The 27,723-nt window shown below is 48.3% G+C and overlaps 1 protein-coding gene across 1 annotated transcript in view; it reads left to right on the forward strand.

Annotated features, from left to right (window-relative positions):
- The first annotated feature begins 1,660 nt into the window (after positions 1–1,660).
- Positions 1,661–27,723, forward strand: part of PAPSS2 (3'-phosphoadenosine 5'-phosphosulfate synthase 2) — a 73,853-nt gene continuing 47,790 nt past the window's right edge. Inside the window, exon 1 of the mRNA XM_042908310.1 lies at positions 1,661–1,840. Coding sequence (XP_042764244.1) covers positions 1,814–1,840 — 27 coding nt within the window. The 5' untranslated portion in view covers positions 1,661–1,813. The remainder of the gene's footprint in view (positions 1,841–27,723) is intronic.

The raw sequence follows: 27,723 nt of genomic DNA on the forward strand, positions 1-27,723 counted from the left end.
GGTCTAAACAATCCTAGATTCCTTTTCCAGGAGGTGACCCTTAGGACTCGCGCTTAACTTCCTTCGGTTTCAAAAACACCGCTATTTGAGAGGCAACATGAAACACCACAACCGTGATACAAATCGCCATTTCGCCATCCGCAGTCCACCTTTTTTGCAGAGGGCAGGATCTGGCAGGGTTCAAGATAAGGTCGGAACCCATACAACAGGCTCTTTCCGATGACATTAGCGTGGATGTTACCGTTTAAACCACGTAAATTCAGAGTGTTGGCGCCTAGAACAAAAACTCAAGTCCAGCATTTGCCCTCTGGCTGCTCACAGTTGAAGTGGGTGGTGGGTGCTTATTCACGGCGGGTAAGAAAATAAATACACTGACATTTCAAGACTGCACAGGCATGTAGGCCGACTCTGGAGTTTTTGGCTCCTGACATTTTTCCTTCCCGCCTTCCCATAGGGAAGGAGTGAATGCCCAGGTCTTCAGGTGTCCGTCTGGAAAGCTGGTAGCCCTCCAGAAGAACAGTTCGGTGTGAAATAAAGTTCCACCCTTCACCTCTCTAGGAGATAGAACTTCTGCAGCCATTTTACAGAAGGAACGTAATGGAAATGAGCCATGTGGCCCTTGTGCATGTTCGGGGTTCCTTTTTGCTTCTTTCTTGGTATCTGTCTTATTGATCTGTCGGTGGCATTTGCAAGGGGTGAGATACCCAGTGATTGCCTGCCAACTGCTTGTCACGAATTACAGCTTCCCTCCTTACTTCTTTGCTCCTCGCAGACGCCGACGGTTGGGTTAAGAGGGGTGGCTGGCCTCATGCTGTCTTCCCATAAAATCTGATAAAATCTCGGATGCCCGAGGGTCTAGGTCATAAGGCTTTTGGAGTGGGGCCTCCTTTCTTTTGCTCTTTCCCCACAGGGCCCATCCACACAGAAGTACTAGAGGAATGCTTGGGGAGGGGCGGGGGACGGAATACAGTTGCAGGGCCACCACTGGCCACTGTCTGGGGCTGCCCTTGCTTCCTAGACTTTGTGGGGAGGAGGGCCCGCTGGGGCCCATCTGTAACTCGGGGAGAAACACCGCGAGCTCAAAGGAGTGCGTGCAAAGCCCTTAGCACCGCGCCGGGCGCAAAGGCGCAGGCGAACCTTGGCCTCTGGATTTTAGCAGCACGCTCGAGGACGCTGGGGTAGAAAGCCTGGGCTGCGGAGGCCGCCCGCCCGGGTCTGAATCCCCCGGCCTCAGAATGTACCTTCGGGAAAGTCTGAAAGCTTCGATCGCTTCTTTTGTAAAACGGGAGAAAGGAGGCCCTGATGCCCTCGCGGGGGCGCGCGAAGCAGAGGGCGCGTGCCCTCCCCCCCTGGCTGCGGCTGCGAGCGGAGGCGAAGCGGGGCCAGCCGTCGGTGCCCACCGAGGACCCTGCCCACGCGCGGGCGCCCCGCAGCCGGTCCCGGAGGCGGGAATCCTTCCCGGCGGGGGCGGGGGCGCGCCCCGGCCGCCGCCGGGAGCGGCCCGGGCAGGGCGAACTTGACCCCGGCCTGGCGCGGGCGCAGCGGCTGGGCGAGTCGGGGGCCGGGCCCGGGACCCCGCCCAGACGGCCGCCGGGTCCCCTGGGCTGGGCGCTGCCGGCGGAGCCGACGGGGCGGAGAGGAGCGCGGCGGGGGGAGGAGTGGGAGGAGGGGGCCGGTCAAGGGAAGTGCGACGTGTCTGCGGAGCCCTTTTATACCTCCTTCCCGGGAGCCGGGCCCCAGCCGCCGCCGCCGCCGCGCTCGGAGCGTCCCCGCGCCTCCGCTCCCGGAGCTGCGCAGCGCCCAGCCCGCCAGCATGTCGGGGGTCAAGAAGCAGAAGACGGTAGGCTGCGGGCCGCCCGCCCCCCGCCGCGCCTGCCGGGGTGGGGGGGGCCCGAGTCCCACTCCGCCGAGCGCGCGGGGCGCGGGGGAGGGGGAGGGGAGGGGAAGCGGGGGGACCCCCGGGCGGCCTTCTCCGCCAGCGCCTCCGGGAGCCTGCGCCCCTCGGGGTCGCCGCGCCCGGGAGCGACCTCGGGAGCTTGCGCGGCGGGTCCCGGGCGCGGGAGAGGGGCCGAGGCAGGACGCTTCCTCCCGTCCCCAAGGGCCTCCCGGGACCCGCCTTTTCTTCCGTGTGAGCTCCGCGCCGCTGGGGTGGGCGGTGGGCTGAGCCCAGCCCGGTGCCGCCGGGTCTGGTCGCTGGGCGCCCGTCGGCGACAGCCACCGGGGCTTGGTCCACGCAGCCTCCTCGGAGTGCGCTTTAATGACAGACCTCACGGAGGAAGCTGCCGCTGTCTACACCCGCAGCGCTTAGCCCTCCAGCTGGAGTCAGCTCCCTGTTGGCATCGGTTCCGGGCCCGGGGGTTCCTGGGCTCGGCGGGTTAGCTGCTCTTAGAGGCTCGGTTTTGTCCGGAACTAATCTGCCCCCCCCCCCCTCCCGCCCCGTTATGGGAGATAGAGGGCTTGTCAAAGAGAAAAGTTCCCTTCTCACTTAGCAGTAGGGGCTCCTGTTAATTTTGCATCCTAAAAATGGCAGCTGTGATCCTTGACCGGACCTGGGAGGAGCCTCGCGGAAGGCGTTTGGGCCACACCAGGTGGTCTGCAAGCCTTCCGTAGGTCCCAGCCCGCAGTCTGACTGCTGAGCGTCCGTCCTCACCACGCTGCACGCCTCAGGTTGATGATTGTGGTTACCGCATGGGTTGACCCCTCTCCCATAGTTAGACTTGAACTTGGCACATAGTAGGCGCTTGATACGTGCTTATTACTGTGATTATAGACTGCCTATTACTGAGCTATCTTTGAGGTCTGTTCCTGGCGGGCTGGGAGGAGACATGGAAAGCCAAGAATTGGGGAAGGAGCCTGGTGGGGCGATTCAGGGGCTGCAGGGAAAGGGGGTGGGGGCCCCCTCGTTTCAGACCTCAAGACCCATCCCGGCAGGAAGGCCCAGGAGGAGGGATGGGATCCGGCTGCCTTTTATAGGAGCTATTTTAAAGTGGGGAGACTCTCAGTATTGTGGTATCTTTAAAAATATTGTTAAGTGAAAATCACTTGTGTTTTAGTCCCATTTAGTCCGGTTAATTTCTGTAAAATTCGGAATGGTATCTTTTAAGTGATGAGCTGCTGTGGCACTTGGTAGCTTTGCAAATGGGGGTGGGGGTTAATTCTTTCCTTCCCTGTTCTGATAGGGAGCCTCCTCAAGCGTTAGTAAGGAAGGGGTAGGTGGGCTTTCCCTTCATGCCCCCACTCCCCAAGAGCTGCTGGAGCGAGTGGGGTTTGAGACCAGGAGCTTTACACACTGATCCTGGGAACTGTGTGGTCAGAGAGAGTGTAGAAACGTGACCGCCAGAGGCTTCGCTTTCTCTGGTTACACATTTTGAACCTTCTGTTTTTTCTTTGGGGTGTGTGTGTGTGTGCTGTATAGGATTCAGCTGAAAAAGCTGCAGGGCTCCTGAACTTTTATTTAGCCAACACGATTATAATCCAGGTACCAGCACTCGTGCCCAAAGGGCCAGGTAAATGCGATTGGGTCAGACAAACCAGCTTTAAATGCATGGGAAATCTCTCAAGCTTTAAATGCTAACTCAAGATGTATTCTGAAACCTTGCGGTCCAAAGCAAAAGATATCCACGTGTGAGGCCTCTGTATTTGAGAAGTGAGTCTTGCTGCTCTAGGAAGCTCTCCTAGAGGGGAGGCTGGGCTTTTTCAGAGACTCACGGGAGCCATTACATTCTTTTCTGCGTTGTTAAAGAGGATGTTCAATATACAGTCGCCTGCAGTAACTTCAGATACTTGTTGAGCCCCTACTGTGTGTCAGGCAGTATCCTGGGATGAATACATCCCCCCCTCCCCAATTTTTTTTTTTTTTTTTTTTTTTTTTTGCCACATTTTCCGGATGAGAGACTCGAGGATGATTTTCTCACAAGCTTGACCAAAAAATGTAGTGTTCTTTAAAAAGGGAAGGTAGCACATTCCTGCTGGGCTCAACATCCTTACCATGAAAACCAAAGATGGCTGTGTGTCACAATACTCCCCTCCGTCCCTTGACTTAACTCTAGCCTGGCCACCAACATCCCCCCTACACACGCACATACCCAGGAGAAGGAAGGAGTCAGAGGGCTCCAGAGGACTGGAAAGAAAGGCAAAGGCCTGATTCTTTCTTCTTGCATCATTTCCTGGATTAGCATTTTTCAAGGCAATGTTATTATGTTCAGACAATATTATTGTGTCCTGGAGACAGGAGACAGACAATGGACCTAAAAAAGACAACTGAGATAGGAAAATATTTTCCAAAGGCCCCAACCAACCAATGGTTGGGGAGGGGGTGAAGGGGCATTGGAACCTTAGAGTTATTCATAAATGTAAGAGATGATCTACCTTTTATTATTTTATTTAGTGTTTTCAAGATTGTTGATTTTATTTTGATGAGAGGGAGGGGGAGCAAGCATGAGCAGGAGAGGTGCAGATCAAGAGGGAGAGAGAGAATCCCAAGCAGGCTCCACACTGTCAGCACAGACCCTGACTTGAGGCTCGATCCCACAAAGCGTGAGCTCATGACGTGAGCCGAAATCAAGTCAGACGCTTAACTGACCGAGCCACCCCGGCTCCCCTACCTTTTATTATTTTAAAGATTCTATACAATAGGACATTATTTTTCCAACAGTAGCTACATTTAGACCTATTTGGAGATGCTGTCCAAGGCAAGACATGAATTTTCAGATGAGTAAACGTTGGAAGGAAGGAGGAACCAGCGCCTCCCCGGAGGCCACACTGTATCTCATTTCACCCGCACCGCAGCCTGCACCCCCCCCCCCCCCCCCCCCCCCCCAGCAAACAGGGCCTCATCTCCAGGGGAGGAGAACGCCAGGAGCAAGTCAGGATTCGCATTCAGGCTCTTGTTCCCTCTGTATCCTTGGCACGTAGTACCCCATCTGTAAAATGGAGGTAATGACCACTTACCCCTTACAATTCTGGTGAGGAGTGAATGATCCCTAAAAAAAGTATCTCGCACAGCTCAAGGCCCGGAGCGAGCACCCCGGATGCGGTAACTGTTGTTCCTACACTACACCGTCCTGGTGGGGCAAACAGGGAGCAGAAAAAGCAGGTCCTACTGTTCCGAACGCCGAGTACAGAAGAACCACCAGAATATTTCATAAGAGCACACAGCTGCGGGCGTATAGAAGCGATGATACACACCCTGACTGTGAAAAGCTGGACAGGAGACCAAGGGGGGTAAGCAGTGTGGACACACCGGGGTGTGTCCAGATTATCAACACGGTTGTGCCAACCACCTTGGCCAACCGAGAAAGGCCTTCGGTCAGTATTGGACTAACTTCTCTCCACCCTTCCTGTGCCTCCGGCTGTTTCCAGAGCTGCCTCACAATGAATGTTGTCCAATTCGTGCCATGATTCCCAAATCCTCTTTTGTGGACTTTTACAGTTAAATGCACTCCACCTTGACATAGTTATCTGTGTCTTTTGTCCCTTTTCTGTTAATGTAGGTGGCTCTGTGGTTTGCTGAGGGGTGAATTCGGCGTAACTTGAATGGGGAATGGGGGCCGGAATGGATGAGGTCGATCTCCGTTCTCTGGGAGATCACTGCTTATTTCAAAATCTATCAGTAAAGAGTCAAGGGCACTCCTTGGTCTTCGTGCTTGCAAGTCTTAGGAAAACACAGACACCAAAAGCAAATGGATATATAAATATAATGGTGTTTCAACTCCCCTTGCGTCCCCTGGGTGACTTGTTCATGTGAGAGCGGAAAGGGCACGCATGCCCAGCAGCCTGGCGTACAAACTGGAACCGACTAGATGCTCAACACGTAGCTGTTGCACAAATGCCTACAGAATTCATCCCAGGATGAATTCGCCTTGGGCGATCTGTATTCTGAGATTTCCCCTTCCCCCTGTCTTATCTACATGTCCCTGCGCGGTTGCTTATTTTTGCCTGGGTATTTGTCATTACCACTGAAAAATGACTTGTAGGGATTCTTGGAGGCTTAGGATGAATGGCCTTTTTTTTTTTTTTCTCCTCCGGGGAGAGTTTGCTTTTGTTTCTGCCCGTGCCTGGGGCCACTTTAACCTAAATTTACCACTTGACGAGTCTCAGACCACCCAGGTGAGGTGACTTTGGAGGTGCAGTTTGGCGCACAAGGGCCAGCTGTAGACTACAAGTGCTGATGCCCACCCCGCCCCTTTTTCCGGATTCTTCTAGTGCCTAGGTGGAGTGTCCTCCCCGGTCAGGATCTCCGCGTGGGGTGGGAGGCGGGTGTATTCTCATGCACTCTTACTTGCTGGGGGGGATTCTGAGCCCCCCCGCCGCTCACCTTGACAAGGGCTCTTTTCATTCTCCCTTGGACATGTTCTGGGCTTCAGTTTCTGATTGATTTCTCTCCCTGCGAGGCCGTCAGAATCAGTTGTGAGAATCAGTTCACACCTGCCCCTATCAGGACAAACGTAGCTCCCTGCTTGCTTGCCTCTTCCCGGCAGATTTTAACCTGGTGGTTTCTTATTATCTTGTCAGCTTTCGATGTTTCCAGTGAGATTATTTTATGTTGTAACTTGCATTTTTTTTTTTCTACTTGTTTCCGTGGAAGGAAATGTATATGACCTTGACCATCATTGCTGCAAACGGAGATCTCTGCCTCTTCTGGATTCTCTGTGTGTCAGTAACGTTTCATATCATTTCTTTACCTTCTGTATTTGTATCGTTCTTATAAAGGGAGAACTTTAAAAACAAGGGGCACCTGGGTGGCTCAGTCAGTTAAGTGTCTGACTTGATTTTGGCTCAGGTCATGATTTCACAGTCCCTGGGATCGAGCCCCATCGGTCTCTGGGCTGACAGCTCGGAACCTGCTTAGGATTGTTCTCTCTCTCTCTCTCTCTCTCCCCCCCCCCCCCCCCCCTTTGTCTCTCTCTCTGAATAAAGAAACATTTAAAAAATAAAAAAAAATAAAAACAAGTGCCTTAAAAACTTAAATCAGTTTGCTAGTCAGAAAGATTTAATTTAATCCTTTTTCCCTACAAAGTACTAATGTCGGGGTGGGGGGTGCTTACCTTGTCTTGATGGCTCTGCATGTGTGGGCGTCTTTTGAGATGTATACGCTCCTGTCTCATCCTTAGTGTGGGTCCAGTTCAAGTGCATTCCGGTCTGAAAGGCCCCTTCTCCTTGCTTCCCCATGCCGTCCTTGGGTACCCCAAGGTCAGTGCTGCCCCCAGCACCGTTCTGGGGGAGGTGTGGCGAGGCCGGCTAAGATCCTTGACACTCTCCGCCATTCCCAGGAGCGTGGGAACTGGATTCCTGCCCTTGTGTGACTGAGCAGGCACTGTGACGAGCTCTGGGGGCTGCTGGGGGCTGTCTGTGTGTCCTCCCCCCTGGGGTCTGTCCGGGATCAGAAGCAGGCCTGATGCCCTCTGTTTTCAGAGCCCCCAGAGCTACTCGGCCCCTCCCTCCTCAAGCCCAGTACCAGGCACAGGACACCAAGCCCCTTCTCAGACTCGCACCGGCATCTAAGCACCCTTTGCTTTCCATAAATAGGAAATAAAGCTTTTCAGGAAGGTCAGTTAACAATAACATTCTATTTGGGCAGATTTGGTCTTGTTCCTCTTTTCCGCCTTTTCGATCATCAAAACATTTTTGCAGTTTAGAATAAATTAGTGCACGAGATGGAAATATTTCTTCTCTCTGCAAGAGGGCCACTGTCTAAAAACCTGAACCAAAACTTCCTTGTGATAACACATGGTGTATGCAATGACTTCCACCAGTTGGCTCGTGTGACTTCCTCTGAAACCTTATCAGCAACTCTTTCTGCATTTCAGATTTACTCCGGAAGTCCATTTTGCTCTAACATGACTGCAACATAAATATGGCAGGTTTAATCTATCCAGCACCAAATATTGACTTCTGGCAATAAAACTGCATAGCTTTTCTAAACATTGCATAAATCTGTTACGTCAAATGCTACATCATTAAAGGTGATCATTTGCTTTAAATATCTGGTTAACATCTACTTTATGTGTTTTGTTATGAAAAATATTGATATTTATCCGCCAAGTGTCTGTGGCCAGTCTCATAATAATGACTTTTTTCCTTTTTCTTTTTACTTATTAAAAAAATTTTTTTTACTGTGTATTTTTGAGAGAGAGTGGGGGAGGGGCAGAGAGAGAAAGAGAGGGAGACACAGAATCTGAAGCAGGCTCCAGGCTCTGAGCTATCAGCACAGAGCCTGACATGGGGCTCGAACTTGCGTTCCGCAAGATAATGACCTGAGCTGAAGTAGGACTGAGCCCCGCAGGTGTGCCTTTCTCCTTTTTAATGTATGCTGGGTTTGTGCCTTGAAAATCATTTGCAGACTTTACTTTGAGACTTAAATAAATCACCGAGGGTGCAGTCTGAGATGTTATCCCCATAACCTCATTCATCTGTACTCTCCCCAATCATCATTTATTTGTGGGTAATTCATGTCTTCCCAATTTCTAGCAAAATCATCAACTCAAGATGTTGGCGATGAATTTATTTTCTTGTATTTCCTACTGTTAAAAACCTGAATTCACTTTTTGGTCATCCGCATGTGGTCCCATTGTACACTATTTTGTTTTCCTGAAGGTCTCTTAAAATCTTTCCCCTTTTTATTTCCTGTCAAGTCTTCACGTATGTATCTGTGCATTGGTTTACTCACCAATCATTTGCTGAATAACCTAACCAGGATCTGGTCTTGCCGTAATTAACTATAGCTACTAAAGCCTTGTATTTTCCAATTATAGTTTTTTACTCCATTCAAACTCTGTCATTAAGTCTTTTGTAAACACAGCATTTACTTTTTGTAATTGTAACACCCCACCCACAGCCTTTCTATTCTTTCAACCTTCTGCCCAGTCAGTACTCGAGCGCTCTAGGCCAAAATCCACAAAATTCCCAAGTAACTTCTTATACAATTGTTTTTCTTCTTTTTTTTTCTCATATAATTTTAAAACTCTTTTCCCTATTAAGCTAAAATTTTAAATTATTTACTTTTTATTTGGGCTGCTCCTACTTAAAAAAAAATGTATATATATATATATATTTAAGTTTACTTATTTATTTAGAGATTGAGGGAGAGCTCGGGGAGGAACAGAGAGAGAGAGAGGGAGAGAGAGAGAATCCCAACCAGGTCTGGGCTGCCTGTGCAGAACCCTACTCAGGGCTCGACTTCACAAACTGAGATCATGACCTGAGCCAAAATCAAGAGTTGGATGGGATGCTTAACTGACAGGGCTACCCAGGCGCCCTTAAAAATATTTTTATTTTATTTTATTTTATTTTATTTTATTTTATTTTATTTTATTTTATTTTATTTTATTTTATTTTATTCTTATTTTATCTTTTTTGTTTTAATTTTTGAGAGAGCGAAAACACAAGTTGGGGAGGGGCAGAAAGAGAGACACACAGAAACAAAGCAGGCTTCAGCCTCTGAACTGTTAGCACAGAGCATGACATGGGGCTTGAACTCACAAACCGTGAGATCATGACCTGAGCTGAAGTTGGAAGCTCAACCGACTGAGCCCCCCCCAGGTGCCCCTAAAAAATATATTTTTAAAGGAACCCTAGCATTTTACTTCTGGAAGAAAAATTCAGAGCTCATCTTAATAAGCCCTTTATAATTGCGATTGATACACAGCTTTTAAAACCTTTGCCAAGGCTTGTGGCCACCTTCCTGGCCAGCTGGTTGGTGACACCACCATAAAGGTAGAACTCTGATCACTCACTCCATACCCAGCACTTTTGTCTCAATCATATGCTCTTTGGAGGAAGCCCAGCCCATTTTTCTGCAGCTTGGTTTCTTTTATTGACTAGGAAGTATTCTCCATAGATGAAGAAAAAACCACTCCCAAAGCTGATTATCGGTGAGTCATGATTACACCCTGATTTAGCTTTCACATTTTGTTTTGACATTCTGGAGATAGAAAACACAGACCAAAGAGCAACATTCGAAAAATGTAAGGGTACCATTCTGAAATATTTTCTCATTAGCCGGCCTGCTTCTCGTTAGAAAATTCAACCCGCTCCCCCAACCTCACTCACTCTTCCTTAAGCCTTCTCATACGGTTTAATCGTTTTATCAAGAAAAGAGAAAAAGAGATGTCAATGATTATATGCTGTGCGATACAGATAAAACCATATTCGGTCGAAGCTGGACCTTGTCAGTTGCGCATGAAAGCCTCAGTTCTTATAGTTCTCGGAATTTCCAGTCTAACCTCAGAATCCATCCATGTGTACTTCTCCTAAGTTCATGACCTACCGTGTGGTCAATTACGATGATTGTGTGGTCCTGCCAGGCAAATTTACCTAGATGGCGAGTCCCGGCAGGGAGTCTGTTCTAAAGTATACAAGTTACAGACCTTGGGCCATTGGGTCAGTAGTACCACGACGTTTTGAGTAGTTACTAAAAAGTGAAAGAAAAAATTGTATATTCATCCCACTGTGTTTAATCGTAAGGAGAGAGCTGATAAAACCGAGACATTAAAATACCACCGGAGGGATTTGCATACGCACCAGGAGTTTTGATGTGGAGAGCGCGTTGTCTTAGAAAATCCCTTCTCTGTTGTGACTTGTTTATCTCCAGCGCTGAGCCCTTATGCGTTTGGCACCCGATTCAGAGGGTTCCTGTGCTTTAACTCATTTAGGCCTTAACAGCTCATGAAGCAAGTTTGTGGACAAATAGTCAGAAGGGAACTCATTTCACTGGAAGAAGTCTTTGGAGAGTTCCCCACAGGAGATGCTAAAAATCGTATTAGCTCCTCCGTGGTGAATAAGGTGTTTATTTCACAGAGGGAATGAGATTCAACACCCAGTAGCAATAGCGCAGCTGGGTTGGGTAACTAGTATGCTTCATTTGTAAAATATTTTGGCAGCTGCCTCGTGCTAATACCTCACGAAGATAATAATGGATTCTGCTTAGAGATATTCCCCAGCACTTTTTAGAAAAGTGAATGGCAGGTGTTAGCAAATGTTGTGACCTTTACCATCCCACACTTTTTTCCCTTTTGGTGACATGAGGTGAATAACGGGAAAATGAATTTTCTTTGTTTTCAGACGCCACAAGTATGGGCAATAGTTTTTTGCTTATTTTTTTATTTTTTTCAATTATTTTTTATTTTTTTTAAAAAGAGAGACAATTAAACATTTTTTTTAACTTTTATTTATTTTTTAGAGAGAGACAGAGTGCGAGCAGGAGAGGGGCAGAGAGAGAGAGACACACACAGAATCCGAAGCAGGCTCCAGGCTCTGAGCTGTCAGCACAGAGCCCAACGCGGGGCTCGAACCCACAAACCGTGAGATCACGTCCTGAGCCGAAGTCAGACTCTTAAGGGACTGAGCCCCTCGGGTGCCCATGTTCCCACTGTGTCAGTATTTAGCAAACACGAACAGAATGCTTTGTTTCCACTAAAACTGCTAATACTTGAGCCAAGTAGTAACTGTGATTTCTAGAAGGTAAAAGCAGACTGGGCCACCAGTGCATTTTTCCTACAATAAGGATTTGACCCAAATGGAGGTTGAGGCTTAAGGATGTTGGCGACCAGATAGCGCCTGATTCCACTTCACTGGGGACCGATGAGGGGCACCTAGGAGCTGTGAGATTATAAGAGGCACCTTCCACCATGGTTGGAAGAAACATTTTGGGAGTTGCCCCATCCTGTCATCAGGAGGCCAGTAGAGTCCCGGGCCACCTCCTCAATGACAAACAACAGGAAGGCCTAGATTCCAATTTCAAGGAGGCCCATACGTGGGAGGCTGGAGCCTACCCTCATGGTGTGAAGGACAGCGGCACTGGCCGCGTGTACTTATAGGCGGGGCGAGACTGAACCCCTTCCTGGAGCAGGCTCACGCTATTTCAATGAGGAGAGTAGTGTGGAGACCGTCTAGAAATCACGAGAATCCACGTTGTCCCCGTGCCAGACACCCCGGATAGAAAGTTCCGTCAAAAGGATGTGTCGTACCTGCACAGGTAGCTACTTTAATGAGTGGAAAAACCGGAGTCATCATGAGTACCTGATTTCTTCCTTGGCGTGTGTGTGTGTGAGTCCACCGTTTAATAAGCCTTTTAAACGCCACGCGGTGATACGAATTCTTGATTACATCCTAAATCTCCCTCAGGGTTCAGAAAGGTATCTCATTGATCCATCCGGGTTCCCTAAACAGAGGGAGGGACAGACATTAACTCAGAGACTTTCCAGAGTCTTATCTCACGGTGACCTATGAAGCACCTGCTGTTTTCGTCCAGTTTCTAGCCCAGGACGCTCAGGCTCGTTGGGCTTACGTAACTTGCCTCGGGACACGCGGCTGTAAGTGGCCAAGCTGGGCCAGACGTGTCTTCAGTCATTCTCTTTCTTTCGTGTCTTACTGTAACGGACGTGACGGATACAAGACTCTCCGAGTGAGGATTATTCCGATCCTTTAGACATCACTTTTAGATCCCGTCCCCGTGGATGCGGATGAATGCCGCGACGAAACCAGCAAGATGCTGCGCTTCCCTCGAAAGGAAGGTCCCTCAGGGGCTTCCTGGAATGTGGCGTGCTCCTCAGAAGACGTGGATTTTAGCAAATGCCGTTAAAAGGCAGTAAATTCTAGTTTGGATGAGGCTCTGCGGCCAGCGTCGGGAACAGTGACGTTTGGAATCCGACCCAGCATCTCGCTCGAGTAACACAAAGCTCCAGTGTTCCGGGGGGGTGAATGCGTACACTCAGGAGTAAGTGTCCGTAGAAATAATTGCAGTGACTCACATGTAACCGTAGCCTTTGCCTTGTTCGTTATGTGAGCGCCGCACAGGCAAGCACTCGTGGGCTACGCGTCCCCAGAGCCCCCAGGCTGCGTGCCTGGCCTCTGCGTGTGCTAGACCGGCACAGAATTTTAATCCTTCACGATGCGAGGGGCCCGTATCCTAGGCACAGCTCCTAACCAGGACCAGTCGCAAAAGTGAAAAAAAGATACAGAGGGGTATCAACACGGCCTGAGGCCCACCGTGTACAGGGCCGGTGTTTGGAAGGGCGACTGAGACCTGTGTCGAGCCCCCCCCCCCCCCGAACCGCGCAGTTTAGGGCACGTGCTGAATGCAGTCACGTGTCTCGGGGAGACGCGATTTGATGTGTGCTGTTTGCACAGGGGTGACTGTCGCGTCCCTGATCTGTAGGGGGCCTCCTCTGGGCCGTGCACGCTCCCTTTCTTGCATCACACTCTTCTCACTGACCCGAGCAGCTCTCCAGAATGGGTAGATCACAGGTGAGGACGCTAAAATAAAGAGATGGGGACGGGGGCGGGGCGCCTGGGTGGCTCAGTCTGTTCAGTGTCCGACTTCGGCTTAGGTCACGATCTCACGGTTTGTGGGTTTGAGCCCCGTGTCGGGCTCTGTGCTGCCAGCTCGGAGCCTGGAGCCTGCTTCGGGTTCTGTCTCTCTCTCTCTCTCTCTCTCTCTCTCTGCCCCTCCCCTGCTCATGCTCTGTCTCTCTCTCAAAAATAAATAAATAAGCTTTAAGAGACAGGGCCTTCTTGGGAACCAGTGGCAACCCCAGGTTCCCAGGGCCCCTCGCACCTCATTTTGTCTCCGCAGACAGAGGCTCAGGGACATCGGAGTGATTATTTGAATGAATTTGAATATTTGAATTCTTCCCGGGATTGCACCAACTCACTGTGTGTCATGAGACATCACGTGGTCTCGTTTCCATCGAGAGAGCTCGGGCTGTAACAGCCGTAACAGGTGGATTAAGTGGTTGTTATAATTATACATGTGTTTATATGTCTCTCCAGGACTAACACGTGATCCTGGACACAGGGAAAGTTGTATATTCAGGTTTACTACTGTGTGTGTGTGTGTGTGTGTGTGTGTGTGTGTGTGTGTGTGTGTGTTTATTTTAACGAGGAGACCGGGAACTCAACCATTTCTTTGCTGCTAATTCTTCCTGGATTATGCTCTTATTTCCATGGAGCATAAAAATTCTGCTCTTTTTATGGTGTCATCCTGGTTGGCTTTGTGAGCAGGTGCCTATAAAATGTGGAAACAGTAATTATCTCAAAAAGTGACTATAGATAGAAACTCGAGGAAAGAGATGGATGGGTGTCCAGGAGATCTCTGGGTGGGGGTGGGTGACCCTGTGTGCTAAGAGTTAGGAAATTACGTCCTTGGCCCCCAACCCAGCCCCTCCCCTGTTTTGCTATAGCCTGTAAGCTAAGAACAGTTTTTACATTTCTTTATATGGCTTGGTAAGAAAACAAAAAAACAAACAAAAAAACAAACAAAATCAAAGGAGGAATTCTATTTCATGACGTGTGAAAAGTATATGAGATTTGGGGCGCCTGGGTGGCTCAGTCGGTTAAGCGGCCGACTTCGGCTCAGGTCATGATCTCACAGTCCGTGAGTTCGAGCCTCGTGTTGGGCTCTGTGCTGACAGCTCAGAGCCTGGCGCCTGTTTCAGATTCTGTGTCTCCCTCTCTCTCTGACCCTCCCCCGTTCATGCTCTGTCTCTCTCTGTCTCAAAAATAAACGTTAAAAAAAAATTAAAAAAAAAAGTATATGAGATTTAAATTCCAGTGTCTATAAACCAAGCTTATTGTAACTCAGCAGTGCCCGTTCATTTACACACTGCGGCTGCTTTCGTGGTAGAGATGTGTCTGTGCAATAGACCACGTGCCCTGGGAAACTGAAAATATTTACTGTCTGACCCTTTGTGAAAAGTTTGCCATTTCCTGCTGTTGACAGTGGGGGGTCAGTGTGCTGAGTTCTGACTTACTCAGGTCCCTGGCCTGTCAGCCTAGCTCTCACATCTGCATTCAGAGGCCTGAGTGCCTAGCCTTCCTTCTCGAGCCCCCGCCCCACTAAACTGTGTTTGGTTATTTTTGAGACCGAGAGCAAGTAAGGGAGGGGCAGAGAGAGGGGGCAGAGGGAGACACAGAATCCGAAGCAGACTCCAGGCTCTGTGCTGACACCTTAGAGTCTGACACGGGGCTCAAACTCACAAGCTGTGAGATCATGACCTGAGCCGAAGTCAGACGCTTAACCGACTGAGCCACCCAGGCGCCCCTGCTTTGTTTTTTAAAAAAATTACTTTTAAAAAGGTTCCTAGAAACTCATTGTCATTTCTCCCGTAATGATACTATTGAGGTTATTGTTCATTTATTGTGACACATGGTATTCTCTTTACAGACACCCATGGGAGAAATTTCTATCTGGTCCAAGTACCAGAAAGGTTCTATTTTTCTGACGTGTTTGTTTGCTTTGTTTTGTTTTTGGCATCATCCTTTGGAAACTGTAACTTGTGCAACTGTCTGGGTTTTCAGCCTCAAGATGCCTGCCAGCAAGCTCAGAAGTGAATTCGAGGCTCACTTTCCTTTTTTTTTGTACCAGATTTATGTTTGGTGCCATTTCGCTGTATGTCCTGTGTTGTCTTCCCATCTCTCTGTCTCCTACGTTTCCGATTCATGAGCTTTTGCTACGCTTCTTGTATCTTACAAGTCACTGTACATTTTTTAAGGAACTCTGCAGAACACATTAAATTAAAAATAAGATGCATTTGAATTTTGGTTCCAGAAAATCATGGAGCTGTCCTTACGGTCCCATCTCAGAGAGCACTGCACCCTCTCTCTCTCCCCGTTATTTTGCGACTGTTCAGGGCTCTGTGTCTGCAGGGCCTTCGACACCAGTCCCTGAAATGTTCACTGGGTGCTCTGCGGTCTAATGTTCCACCTTTCCTGGACGCCTATAAACAAATCACTTCAGGATGGATAAAGACATAGATCAAAGGTCCTTCCTCTAGAATCCAGAGAACTCAGGACAATTGTGAACAGAGGTGAGGACGATGTTTTCTATAACCTCCAACAGAAAGTATCGCTTCTTTGCATGAGGAACCCACCCAACGAACCACGGTAGCATTAGCAACAGTTCTGATTATGTCACTGATAGAAACCACAGACGTTTTCATGTCACATTAGGTCGTTGCTGATGTCACCCAAGATACAAAATTAAGACACCTGTTGTGGCGGTCTGAAGAACTAGAGCTTGTTACGTAATAAGTTGGTAAGGAAGGATAGCTATTACTGTATTGTAATTCAGAAAACCCACTTTTCGTAGCTACGGTTCATTGTTTGCCTTTGCAACCCTTCGTAATTTATTGAGTGCACTTGAAAACTTGTCTTTTTTTCTGAGAAGGGATCTATCTGGCTTCCATCGCAGCTGGCTACCGAGGGGTTGGTTTCTTGACTCAGAAAAGAGTAAGAAACCTCTGTGCACGGGTACATTCATGCACACACACCGCCTCGCACTGTTTCATAGCGTCCACGGACCTCCTACGGGGCCTACGTCTAATGTCCGTAGTTTGAGAATGCATGCCCTACTGACTAAAATTCAAGGCAGTGGCAGGCCAGGTGAAGGAGGTTTTTTATCTTGTTTTATTTTTTAAGTCTCCATTCAAGTGGATCACTCAAAGGCATGGACCTACAAATGCCGTTCCAGTCATGTTATTGGTTCTGGCTGTAATGGTTACGTGTCCTCTCCTTCCTCCATAAAACTACGAGGGTATCTGTCCCTATAAAACAGTCCTCTTGGCTTTTGCCCTATCAACTCTTGGAATTTTCCAGTGAGAGATTAACAACCTACTTTCATGCTCGTTGATTTATAGTTTGTATTAAAAAGAGAGTTGAGGGGGCGCCTGGGTGGCTCAGTAGGTTGAGCGTCCGACTTCGGCTCAGGTCATGATTTCTCAGTTTGTGAGTTTGAACCCCGCGTCGGGCTCTGTGCTGACAGCTCAGAGCCTGGAGCCTGCTTCGGGTTCTGTGTCTTCCTCTCTGTCTCTCTGCCCTCCCCCAGCTCTCACTCTGTCTGTCTCTCTCTGTCACAGAAATAAACATTTAAAAAATTAAACAAAATTTTTTTTAATGTTTATTTTATTTATTTATTTATTTTGAGAGACAGAGAGCGTGAGCAGGGGAGGAGCACAGAGAGAGGGAGACACAGAATCCGAAGCAGGTTCCAGACTCTGAGCTGTCAGCACAGAGCCCGATGCGGGGCTCAAACCACGGACCATGAGATCATGACCTGAGCCGAAGTCGGACGCTTAACCGACTGAGCCACCCAGGCACCCCTAAAAAAATGTTTTTAAAGAGATTTGAGTCTCTGACTTTTCAGAGCTCGATACGTATGTATGCCATAAGTTTGGAGTTGGATAACAAGTTCGAACGCCACCAGAGGCTAATGACATAATACCTTTCATGTGGTTCTGGGCTGCGAATGGTTCTGTTATTGTTTTTATTGATCAAGAATATTTATTGTTCACGTACAGGGAAGCCAAGTTTCACTTGAGAAGATCGTTCTCTGCTGATACCTATGTGCTGTGAGTCCCTGGTTAGAATTCTCTTTACGCTTGCCTGTGTCTTGTGTGGTCTTGTGTTCCATCCAGTATGCTCATGCCGCTTGCTTCCCTTAATTAACGAGACCTGGCTGCAACCTTAGAGACCATCTGTCTTGTCCAGTGTTTTTCAACCCTGCTAAGCTTCCCCGAATATTGATGCCTGGACCCTACTCCCAGAGAATCTGATTGGATTGGGGTCTGTGTTGGTTTCTTTAAAAGCCAGCTAGAAGATTCTGTGGTTCCCCCCCCCCCCCCCCCCCCACGCCCCAGCTGGAGAAACGTGGCCTGGCCTATTTCCTTCGCCGTACAGATGGGGAGCATTGTGACAGGCCTGAGGCCTCCCAACTAGCTAGTAACAGACGGGTTTCTCCACTTCAGGATGATACTTGCTCTTTCCAGATTTTTTTTTTTTTTCCAGATATGTTAGGCCATTTCCCTGCAAAGTCAGGCTTCTGTGATCGCTGCATTGCTCGCGGAATATTTAAAATTAACTACTGCAGCTGGAATGTTTAAAAGCTTGCCAGGCCTGTCCTGTTTCACCATTACCTAATGAGCAGACAGCTTTCTGGAAAAACCTGGAGAGCGTTGTCTTAGTCAGCTGTTGTTGGCTTGTGGTGCCTGTCTATTCCTTGGAAAGTTGCCCTGTTGCCTATTCTCACATCGCATTCAAGAGACTGGCCCATTCTCGTGGGCAGCTTGTGATTGTTGAGCGTGGAAGTTTCCAGACCTCCCTGTTGAACCTAGTGGGTTCTGATGGGAGTAGATCTAAAAGAACCCCTTTGTCATGTTTGATGGAGTTGTGTCGTAAGAAGCCACATGGGGAGAACTCTCCAAAGATGCCTTTGCTTCGTGAGTCGTGAGTGTAAATTGAGCGTTTCTGGGAAAAATACGTAAGGACCTCATGGGCCTCATGGGCAGATACGCTGTCCGTTTATGTATTTCGTGCCTGTCTTCTTTCTGTAGATGATTTATTATTTTTTTAAATGTTTATTTATTTTGAGAGAGAGGGTGCAAGCACGGGAGGGGCAGAGAGAGAGGGAGAGAGAGAATCCCAAGCAGGCTCAGCACTGTCAGCGCAGAGCCCGGCGTGGGGTTCCAACCGTGAACCGCGATCGTGACCTGAGCTGAAAAGAGTGGGCGCTTAACCAGCTGAGCCAGCCAGGCGCCCCATTTCATTCCTATCTTCTAAAATTGCTTAGAATGAATCAAATTAATTTATAACCACTGTACCTTTTCCACCCAAGTTAATAGACTCCTTGTCTCGGTTTATCTGAGGGTTTTGATATATGGGTTTTAATCAACTTTATTGATCTCATTAGGTTTAAAAATTAATAAGTTGCCATATATAGCAGTAACCTTCATAGAGATTATTCATTCTTGTTTGCTTTTTAATTTTGATTTTTTGAGGGAGAGAGAGCACAGGTGGGGCACAAGAGGGGCAGAGAAAGAGGGCGACAGAATCCAAGCAGGAGCCACGCTCAGCGCTGAGCCCGACGCGGGGCTCGACCTCAAGACCGTGAGATCATGACCTGAGTGGAAATCGAGAGTCAGACGCTTAACCACCTGAGCCACTCAGGCAACCTGAGATTATTCATTCTTAATGCAGCAAATAAAAGAAAAAGTAGACTTTCATTTAATACAGATACATAGACTTAAAAAGATTAGATGAATCAAGCTCGTGGCAGTTCTTAAGTTAATGGCAGGCTTTCTGATTTACACTTGGTTTCTTTCGGATGGCAACTTTTCCTTCTGTCTTATTTTGAAGTGCATTTGGTTACAACTGTTTTGAACACCATGTGCCCATTTATACGAAACTCAGAAGAAATTCAAAATGATCCTTTTACTATAAATCTCCTATATAACTATCAGGAGGAAAAACAAATTTCACCTGTAGCGGGTCAATATACCTTGGGATCAAACATGAACAGGGGCACCTGGCTGGCTTAGTCGATAGAGCGTGGGACTCTTGATCTTGGGGTCGTGAGTTCGAGCCCCACGTTGGACATAGAGCCTACTTAAAAAAATGACCGAGACCAAATGGCTTGGTGTCTTGGAAGCAGGGTAAATAAGACTGGGAAGTTCTATCCTAAGTCTTCTCACCAACCCTGTGCAGAACCAGCACAGAGAACTGTCAGGTGCGTTCCTCCTCGAAGTTCTGTGTGCCTCTTTTGGACTTCATTTTCTTGCCTTGCTTTGCCTTGCCTTGCCTTGCCTTGCATTTTTTTTTAAGTTTATTTATTTTGAGAGAGAGAGAGAGTGAGCACGAGCAGGGGAGGGTTAGAGAGAGAGGGAGAGAGAGAATCTCAGGCAGGTTCTGTGCTTGACAGGTGGATGCATCTGGACAGGTACCAGTGCAAGCAGCACGTTATGTTACAGGAGAGGAATTCTAAGCTTAGGGAATCTGAACCTCTTAATAATGGGCGATAGGCATGCAGGCCCTTTGCCCTGGAAGGAGATGCTGTCTCTGTCATCCAGGGCTATTTACGGACATTCCTGAAAAGGCGGTCTGGAATAAATGGCAGTTGGCACCCGACCCACACGATGTGCAGAGACACGGGAGACCCATGGAGAGTTTATTTGCTAACCTGGACGTGCATTTGCAAGTAGGAGACTGGAAGGCTGTGAGGAACTCCCGATACTTTGAGGCTTTCAGCGAAATGGTATAGTGAACTCGCTGGTCGTATTCGTAAGCCTGGGTCTGATGTCACCCAAGTCTGCTTAGATCAAAGGTCATTATGGCCCCTCCACCCTTGGCCCTGGTCCACACTCTGCAAGGCAGGTAATTGGTCTGGAGGGGTCCCAGCGGACAGTGAAAACATGGAGTCTGCAAAAGTCATTCTCCACGACCGTGGCGAGCAGCCATCTTGGGCACGTGTGGCACTCTCAGATCTGGGAATTAGACCCACTATTTTCTTCCTTTTTTTTTTTTTTAAAGATTTTATTTTATTTAAGTTTCTTTCTTTATTTTGAGAGAAAGAGCAAGTTGGGAAGGGCGGAGAGAGAGAATCCCAAGCAGGCTCCACACGGGCCAGCACAGAGCCTGACGTGGGGCTCGAACTCACGAACCGTAAGCTCCTGACCTGAGCTAAAATCAGGAGTCGGATGCTCAACTGACCGAGCCACCCGGGGCGCCCCGACTATTTTCTTTAGCACCGGAGCGAGCCTTCCTTGATTTGTCTCCTTTAACTCCGTTTCATACTGAAACAGGCCTGTGCTCTGCAAGCATGAGTTGAAAATGGGCAGGGCCGGGTGGGTGGCTGTGGCTTTCTTGGTTTTGGCACCTGGATGACAAAGTGCCCGGGGAACAAGCTGTCATTCATCAGTGGAGCACACTGGATTTCTGTCCTGCAGTAAGGGTGGGCCAGAAGGAGTCACGGTGGAGGAATGAGTTAGCACCCCTGTTACGAAGCACCGCGCCCTCCCGAGTTACCTTGAACGCCCCCTTTGCTGCTGTAGCAGCAGTGGCCCTTATTTTTAAACTTTCTTTAAATATAATATACATACAGAAAAATCTATAAATCTTACCTGTAGTGCCCAGTGAATTTTCATAAGCACACCTGTGTACCCAACACCTAGACTGAGAAACAGCTGCCAGCGGAATCTCAGAAGCTCCTTCCAGTCTCTCTCTCTCTCTCTCTCTCTCTCTCTCTCTCTCTCTCTCTCTCCCTCCCTCCCCTAAGTCGCCATCTGATTAGTCCTGCCAGATTTTTAACTTTACGTAAAAGGAGTTGTGTGTTACAGACTCTCCTGTGTCTGGCTTCTCGTGCCCAAGTTGTATTGAGGTCATCCGTGTTGTGTGTGTGTGTGTGTGTGTGGCCAGAATTTGTTCATTCTCACTGCCGTGTGGCCCTGATTCTCCAACCAGGGCCGACCGGGTCCCTCCGGGGACATTGGCAATGTCCAGAGACAGTTTCTGGTTGTCACAACTGGGAGCAGGGAGAAGGTTGGTGCTAACCGTCCTGAAATGCACAGGACCGCCCCCCACCACAACGTATTCAGCCACGCATTTCTTAGGGCCTCGGCTTTGGCGTCCAGGAGCATCATACAGCTCAGCCCTAGCTTGGCAGTTCTTGAAGTCACGCTTACCACAGTCTCCTCGAAATAAAGAAACTTCCAAACAGGAGACGCTCTTCATTTCAGGTAAAGGTTAGCGTCAAAGTGAATTATTATGTGCAGTCTTAGTCATAGACCAAAGTTGCATGTTTTGGAACCGGTACAAGAATCCAAAGAGGTTCTGAGTGAGGGAATGAAACGGGCTAACTCAGGGTTTCCATCAAACAATGAATATGTGTAAGAATGTTCTTAAACACGGCTCTCTGGAAGTCTAATCTACACACTATAAACTGTTATGAATTTACATACTGTAAACTGGCCCAATTTAATGATGCAGTCACGTAATACGCGAAGAATCCGAGGATGCTTACAGCTGTGCAATCATCATTTCAATCTTATTTTATTTTTAAAATTTTATTTATTTTGAGAGGGAGGGAGCATGCAAGCAGGGGAGGGGCCGGAGGGGGGGGCAGTGGGACAGAGAATCCCAAATCCCAAGCAGGCTCCATGCTGTCAGCACAGAGTCTGACACGGGGCCCGAACTCAGAAACTGTGAGATCGTGACCCAAGCCAAAACCGAGAGTCGGATGCCTAACCATCTGAGGCCCCCAGGCGCCCCACAGCCTGATTTTAGAACATGTCCACCACACCCAAAACATTCCATGTGCCCATTTGCATCACTCCTGTTCCCACCCTGAGTCCCAAGAAGCCAACTGTCTATTTTCTGTCTCCAAAGATTTTCCGGCTCTGGATGTTTCCTGTAAATGGGATCATACAATGCACGGTCTTTTCCGTCTGGCTTCTCTCGCTTGGTGAAATGTTCTAAAGTTCCATCCACGTTGTAGCATGTATCGTTCGTTCTTTTTTTTTTTTTTTTTTTAATTTTTTTTTTTAAACCTTTATTTATCTTTGAGGCAGAGAGAGACAGAGCATGAACGGGGGAGGGTCAGAGAGAGAGGGAGACACAGAATCCGAAACAGGCTCCAGGCTCTGAGCCATCAGCACAGAGCCCAATGCGGGGCCTGAACTCACGAACCACGAGATCATGACCTGAGCCGAAGTCAGACGCTTAACCGACTGAGCCACCCAGGCGCCCCTCGTTCGTTCTTTTTTATGGCTGAGTAGTATTCTACTGCAGGGATATATCAGGGGTTGATGATCGCCAAATGAGGGACACGTGGGTAGTTTCCAGTTGTGGGCTATTGTGGAAAGCAGATGTGAAGCAGAGTGAGGCGAACGGCTGACACAAGGAGGCCTTTGAAATAGGGACATGACTCTGGGCCAGATGCTATGTATCCTTTTTATTTTTTTTTTTATTATTTTTTTTAATGTTTTTATTTATTTTTGGGACAGAGAGAGACAGAGCATGAATGGGGGAGGGTCACAGAGAGAGGGAGACACAGAATCTGAAACAGGTTCCAGGCTCTGAGCTGTCAGCACAGAGCCCGACGCGGGGCTCGAACTTACGGACTGTGAGATCATGACCTGAGCCGAAGTCGGACATTCAACTGACTGAGCCACCCAGGCGCCCCTATGTATCCTTTTTAAAGGTAATTTGCACAATTAAAAAAAAAAATAGGGGAGGGAAAAGACCGGAGAATGATACAAGGAGCATTAGGCTAACAGGGAAAAGGGACCTCTGACATTTACCTGTATAGGCCCTGGCATCTTTGAAGGCATTTTATAACCAAATTGCAAGGCAGCAAAACTCTGCCTTAAAGGGAAGGAAACCGTATCCCTGGTTCCACTAAGAGAAGTCATTAAACATGCCACGCTTTTTAAATCACATTTTTGTCATGTCAATTCAAAGAAATCCAAGTTTACATCTTTATCCAGGTTCAACAAATGCCTAATATAAGAGAGAGAAAGAGAGAAAGAAAGAGAAAGAGAAAGAGGAAGGAAGGCAGATAGATGTGGAGAGGGGAGGAAAAAAGAAACAACAACTAAAACTTTTGCTCAGCTGATCCAGGTTTCCATTTTGGTAAAAGATCTTCCATAAAAGATCTGTTTGCTTAAGGTTTGCTAAGTTAGCTCGTTCGTGGGTCTGCAGAAGGGCAAAGCGGAACGCTCCGCCCTGGGCCCCAGCCTCGCCCGCACAGATCAACAGAGGGACGGCTTGTGAGGTAGGCACACAGAATCCAGTCAGCTCAGCCTTGGGGCTAGTTTTTCCAGTTGAACCAAGAAGACCCTTGTTGGGGGCCGGGGGGGGGGGGGGGGGCAGAGTTAATAACCAACATTCAAACAAGGCGTCTTTATAATGTACCGTGAGGGGATTTCCCAGGGCTGTGAAACCACCTACCTCAATGGGAGCTGTCCATACTTGAGTTGGAGCTTTAAGATTAGGTCCTGGAGATGGAAAGCGTGTGTTTGATAACCGTGCAGAATGTCTGTGTTCGAGAAAGGTTAGGAAGCATGCAGCTGAAGAGACGTTTGCAAAAGAAAGACGGCAGTCACTGGAAGCGGGCATGAAATGGTGCAGAGTGACTCATTCCATCATCCATATCAGGACATCTTTTTTGTTTTTTTTTTAATGTTTATATATTTACTTTGAGAAGGGGGAGGCAGGGAGAGGAAGAGAGAGAATCGGAAGCAGGCTCCATGCTCCGCGTGGAGTCCAGTGGGGCTCGATCTCACAACCCTGAGATCGTGACCTGAGCCAAGATCAAGAGTCTGATGCTAACTGACTGAGCTACCCAGGCGCCCCCGTGTCAGGCCATCTTATCAAGTGAGGCAGCGCTGACGGTGTTGATGGCAGAGGTCGTGCCGAGCTCAGAAGGTGGGGGTGGCCCTCGTGCCCCCTCTCACCTCCTCGGCGCCGGGAACAGGAGGGGGTGTGCCTGTCCTCACAAGGAGGAGGGACACGGAGGACAAGTGTGGGCAGATTGACGCTGTGCTGACAGAGAGGGGAGGCATCTGGAAGTCTCTCTTCTTCGCCCAGGGAGCGGGGAGGCTGCAAAGCCCAGAGATGCCGTTGGCCTTCCCCGTAATTCTGAGGCTACGGCCGAGTATCCCAAATCGTGTAGCTTCTCGCCTGACCAGAAGCACGACGGTGCGACAACGGGGGCCTTGTGTGTGTCTGAGGGGACGCGCCTCACACTCGCCGTGTTCCCATCGCAGAACACGAGACCGCGGAGTGGCTCCGCATTGATCCTGCAGGACTGTGGTGGCACCGTTGTGTCCTCGCGTCCATCCATGAGGGTTTGAACACGTGGCTGGGGGGTCAGGCTCACTAGCAGCTCTTTTAGGCTTCTTCCGCGTATTCAGCTGAAGTATCTTCTTCATGTAATCCATAGAAGCAGGAAAGGAGGGAAGGGACACGCAGCCTGCACAGCCATTTGATCCGTTGATAGTCACGTCGTCCCACTCAATGCACGTTGTCCACAAACTGCAGCAAAATAGAAGTGCCCGGTGATTTGAATGCATGATCCATGGAGACGAAGCCAGCCCGTCAGGTTAATCCTGTTTTGTTTTGTTTTATTTTGTCTTCTTTTTTTAATTTTATTTTTTATTTTTTTAAAATTTACATCCAAATTAGTTAGCATCTAGTGCAACAATAATTTCAGGAGGAGATTCCTTAGTGCCCCTTCCCCATTTAGCCCATCCCCCCCCCCACACCCCCTCCAGTAACCCTGTTCTCCATGTTTATGAGTCTCTTCTGTTTTGTCCCCCTCCCTGTTTTTATATTATTTTTGTTTCCCTTCCCTTATGTTCATTTGTTTTGTCTCTTAAAGTCCTCATAGGAGTGAAGTCATATGATTTTTGTCTTTCTCTGACTAATTTCACTTTGCATAATACCCCCTAGTTCCATCCACGTAGTTGCAAATGGCAAGATTTCATTCTTTTTGATTGCCGAGTAATACTCCACTGTATATATATACCACATCTTCTTTATCCATTCATCCATCAATGGACATTCGGGCTCTTTCCATACTTTGGCTATTGTTGATAGTGCTGCTATAAACATGGGGGTGCATGTGTCCCTTCAAAACAGCACACCTGTATCCCGTGGAGAAATGCCTAGTTGTGCAATTGCTGGGTCGTAGGGTAGTTCTATTTTTAGTTTTTTGGGGACCCTCCATACTATTTTCCAGAGTGGCTGCACCAGCTTGCATTCCCACCAACAATGCAAAAGAGATCCTCTTTCTCCGCATCCTCACCAACATCTGTTGTTGCCTGAGTTGTTAATGTGAGCCATTCTGACAGGTGCCAGGTGGTATCTCATTGTGGTTTTGATTTGTGTTTCTCTGATGATGAGTGATGTGGAGCATTTTTCATGTGCCGGTTGGCCATCTGGATGTCTTCTTTGGAGAAGTGTCTATTTGTGTCTTTTGCCCATGTCTCCACTAGATTATTTGTTTTTTGGGTGTTGAGTTTGACACGTTCTTTATAGATTTTGGATACTAACCCTTTATCTGATCTGTCATTTGCAAGTATCTTCTCCCATTCTGTCAGTTGCCTTTTAGTTTTGCTGATTGTGCCCTTCGCTGTGAAGAAGCTTTTATTTTGATGAGGTCCCCATAGTTCATTTTTGCTTTTGTTTCCCTTGCCTCTGGAGACGTGTTGGATAAGAAGTTGCTGCGGCCAAGATCAAGGAGGTTTTTGCCTGCTTTCTCCTCGAGGATGTTGATGGCTTCCTGTCTTACATTGAGGTCTTTCATCCATTTTGAGTTTATTTTTGTGTCTGGTGTAAGAAAGTGGTCCGGGTTCATTCTTCTGCATGTCGCTGTCCAGTTTTCCCAGCACCACTTGCTGAAGAGACTGTCTTTATTGCATTGGATATTCTTTCCCGCTTTGTCAAAGATTAGTTGGCCAAACGTTTGTGGGTCCATTTCTGGGTTTTCTATTCTATTCCATTGATTGGAGCGTCTGTTTTTGTGCCAGTACCATACTGTCTTGATGGTTACAGCTTTGTAGTATAGCTTGAAGTCTGGGATTGTGATGCCTCCTGCTTTGGTTTTCTTTTTCAAGATTGCTTTGGCTACTCGGGGTCTTTTCTGGTTCCATACAAATTTTAGGATTATTTGTTCTAGCTCTGTGAAGAATGCTGGTGTTATTTTGGTAGGGATTGCATTGAATATGTAGATTGCTTTGGGTAGTATCAACATTTTAACAATGTTTATTCTTCCTATCCAGGAGCATGGAATCTTTTTCCATTTTTTGTGTGTCTTCTTCAGTTTCTTTCCTAAGCCTTCTCTAGTTTTCGGTGTATAGATTTTTCACCTCTATGGTTAGATTTATTCCTAGGTATTTTATGGTTTTTTGTGCAACTGTAAATGGGATTGATTCCTCGATTTCTCTTTCTGTCACCTCATTGTTGGTGTATAGGATTGCAACCGATTTCTGTGCGTTGATTTTATATCCTGCCACTTTGCTGAATTCATGGATCAATTCTAGCAGTTTTTGGGTGGAATCTTTTGGGTTTTCCATATAGAGTATCATGTCATCTGTGAAGAGGGAAAGTTTGACCTCCTCCTGGCTGATTTGGATGCCTTTTGTTTCTTTGTGTTGTCTGATTGCAGAGGTTAACCCTGTTTTAAAGAAACAAACAAACGAACCAACAAAAATCCTGGAACGCCTGGGTGGCTCCGTGATTAAGTGTCTGCCTCTTGATTTTGGCTCGGGTCGTGATCTTCCGGTTTGTGGGTTCAAGACTGTAGTTGGGCTCTGTGCTGACGGCGTGGAGCTTCCTGGGGATTCTCTCTCACCTTCTTTCTCTCTCTGCCTCTCCCCTGCTCGCTCCCTATCTCTCTCTCAAAATACATAAATAAACGTTAAAAAAAACCCTAGTGTACCCCCCCACCCCCACCGGACCTCAGGTTTTAACATGCCTAAGCTAGGTGATTGCTGCCGGAGGCTCCTTCCACCTGCTGTGTGAACGCAGCCGCGGGGCGTGTGCTTCAGTGTGGACCCTCCACGGATGGAGTCGCAATGCCAGAAGCAGGGCCACGTCTCTCGGGCTCCCTGCCTGCCGCTCCCTGTAGGCGTCCTCGGGGAGCGGCCCACCTGTGCCAGTGACTGATCCGGCCCGCCTGGGGCCTGGCGGATGCATGGTCAGCCAGCTCAGAGTGGCCGCCCTGTGTTTGAACACTACCGATCCTGTTGCTTTGCCTGTGTTTGAGCTTTGGGTAAATGCCATCATACAGCGTGCGCACTCCTTTCGTGTCTGGCCTCTCTCGGCGTTGCGTTTGCCAGACCCACCCTATCGCGTGTCGTCGCGCGTGTGTCCGTCCTCCTTGCTGTGGGGTGTTCGTCCAAGTGTGAAGACATTGGCTTACTCGCCAGATGACTGCTGAGTGGCAGCTGGGTG

The sequence above is a fragment of the Panthera leo genome, chromosome D2, assembly GCF_018350215.1.
Source record: "Panthera leo isolate Ple1 chromosome D2, P.leo_Ple1_pat1.1, whole genome shotgun sequence".
Classification (NCBI taxonomy): domain Eukaryota; kingdom Metazoa; phylum Chordata; class Mammalia; order Carnivora; family Felidae; genus Panthera; species Panthera leo.